This window comes from Galeopterus variegatus, unplaced genomic scaffold (assembly GCF_000696425.1).
Source record: "Galeopterus variegatus unplaced genomic scaffold, G_variegatus-3.0.2 Scaffold2256, whole genome shotgun sequence".
Lineage (NCBI taxonomy): Eukaryota > Metazoa > Chordata > Mammalia > Dermoptera > Cynocephalidae > Galeopterus > Galeopterus variegatus.
In genome coordinates this window covers 168,417-169,969 of record NW_007728367.1, presented here as the reverse complement: position 1 = coordinate 169,969, position 1,553 = coordinate 168,417, and the positions used below count along the sequence as shown (strand labels likewise).

Below are 1,553 nucleotides of genomic sequence, written 5' to 3'. Positions count from 1 at the left end.
TGAGCACAAGGAGAACTAAACAAATGCATCAAAGTACTGAAAAACCCTAAATCACCATCCAGCTGGTGAAGAAAGTCTTTAGTTAAAATGAAGACTATATTAATAAACAACTAATAAGCAACTGACTTTTTTTGTTTCAAATTACAGATGAGAAAGTAATTCAAAGCAATTCTTTCTGAATGTTCTAGATATATTAACAGCAGATAGAGTGTTGAGGACTCATATCAGCTATGACAATATCCGAAACTAAGTTTATGAAATAGTTAAAAAGCTAGGAGACTTACAATGAAACTAAAGAAAGAAGTACTCATATCAATACCTAATAAAAGTGAAGAAATATTCTTTAACATATATTTTATCTTACATCAACGTTAAAGGTTAAAATGTACCTGCTCTGTAAGAAAAGATTTACTTTTGTAACAGTATAAATTCTTGACTTCCAGAAACTATATTCTATTGCCACTCTGCCATTATTTAACTGAGTGGCATGTCATTTATCCCTCAGGCGTGGGTTCCTTACTAGTAAAATGAAAGGACTGGACCAGAGACTCCCTATGGTGTTTTGAACTGTAAAATGCCANCTAGTAAAATGAAAGGACTGGACCAGAGACTCCCTATGGTGTTTTGAACTGTAAAATGCCAAGCTTATGTCTCCAAATGCAATAATAAGTCATAGTTACATGGTTATAAGCAAGCAAAGCTAAAACAAAGAACGACTCTGGCAGAGGTTACATACATAATTACATTAATTAGTCTTTCAAGTAATCACTTTTAATAAAGTACTCAGAATAACTTAAAAAACAAGTAGGAGTCCTACGGGTTGATGTGCTTCTTCTGCTTTCATCAAGTCCTCGTAGACTTCTCCACCTTCATCTTCCCCATAAACACAGTCATAGAGATCTTCTTCATCATCCACACGGGTTTCACTAAACAGAGGATACAATATAAAGGTCATTTCTTATCATGCAGTAAATGCAGTAGCTACAAATAGCCTATTGGATTTTAGTAGAAAATCTAAAGAGGAAATAGAATGGAATGGTGAAAAGAGTCAAAAGGCCTGCATTACAGCCACATACCTCCTAATGAGAACTATGACAGACAACGACAGAATCCGACAACAAAGGCAGCGGTAGCTGATGTGAACTGAGTACTTATTGTGCATGAGCACACAAATCATCATTCAGTTAATTCACCTAGCATTAATTGTCTTATCAAGTATACATGTTATTTGATACATTAAAGAGATGAGGAATTTGAGAGACCAAAGAGCGATTTTTTTTTTTCCTTTTTGTCTTTTTTCGTGTCCAGCAATGGATCACAGCCCTCAGTGTCACGCCCGTACCGGACCGGGACCGGCAACGGGATCGCAACCCTCAGTGTTGCTCCCACACCTCGCTCAGCCAGTGAGCGGCCGGTCTGTATGTGGGATTCGAACCCTCAGCGGGAGCGCCGCCGCACTCCCAAGCGGCATACTGTAGCAGTGCGCCACCGGGCCGGCCCCCAAAGAGCGATTTGACTTGACACAGCTTGTAGTCAATGGTAGACAAAAGATT

The 1,553-nt window shown here is 38.7% G+C and overlaps 1 protein-coding gene across 1 annotated transcript in view; it reads right to left on the bottom strand.

Moving 5' to 3' along the window:
• Window positions 1–1,553, bottom strand: part of VAV3 (vav 3 guanine nucleotide exchange factor) — a 204,222-nt gene that overhangs the window by 96,480 nt on the left and 106,189 nt on the right. The window contains exon 5 of the mRNA XM_008581073.1: window positions 818–926. Coding sequence (XP_008579295.1) covers window positions 818–926 — 109 coding nt within the window. The remainder of the gene's footprint in view (window positions 1–817; window positions 927–1,553) is intronic.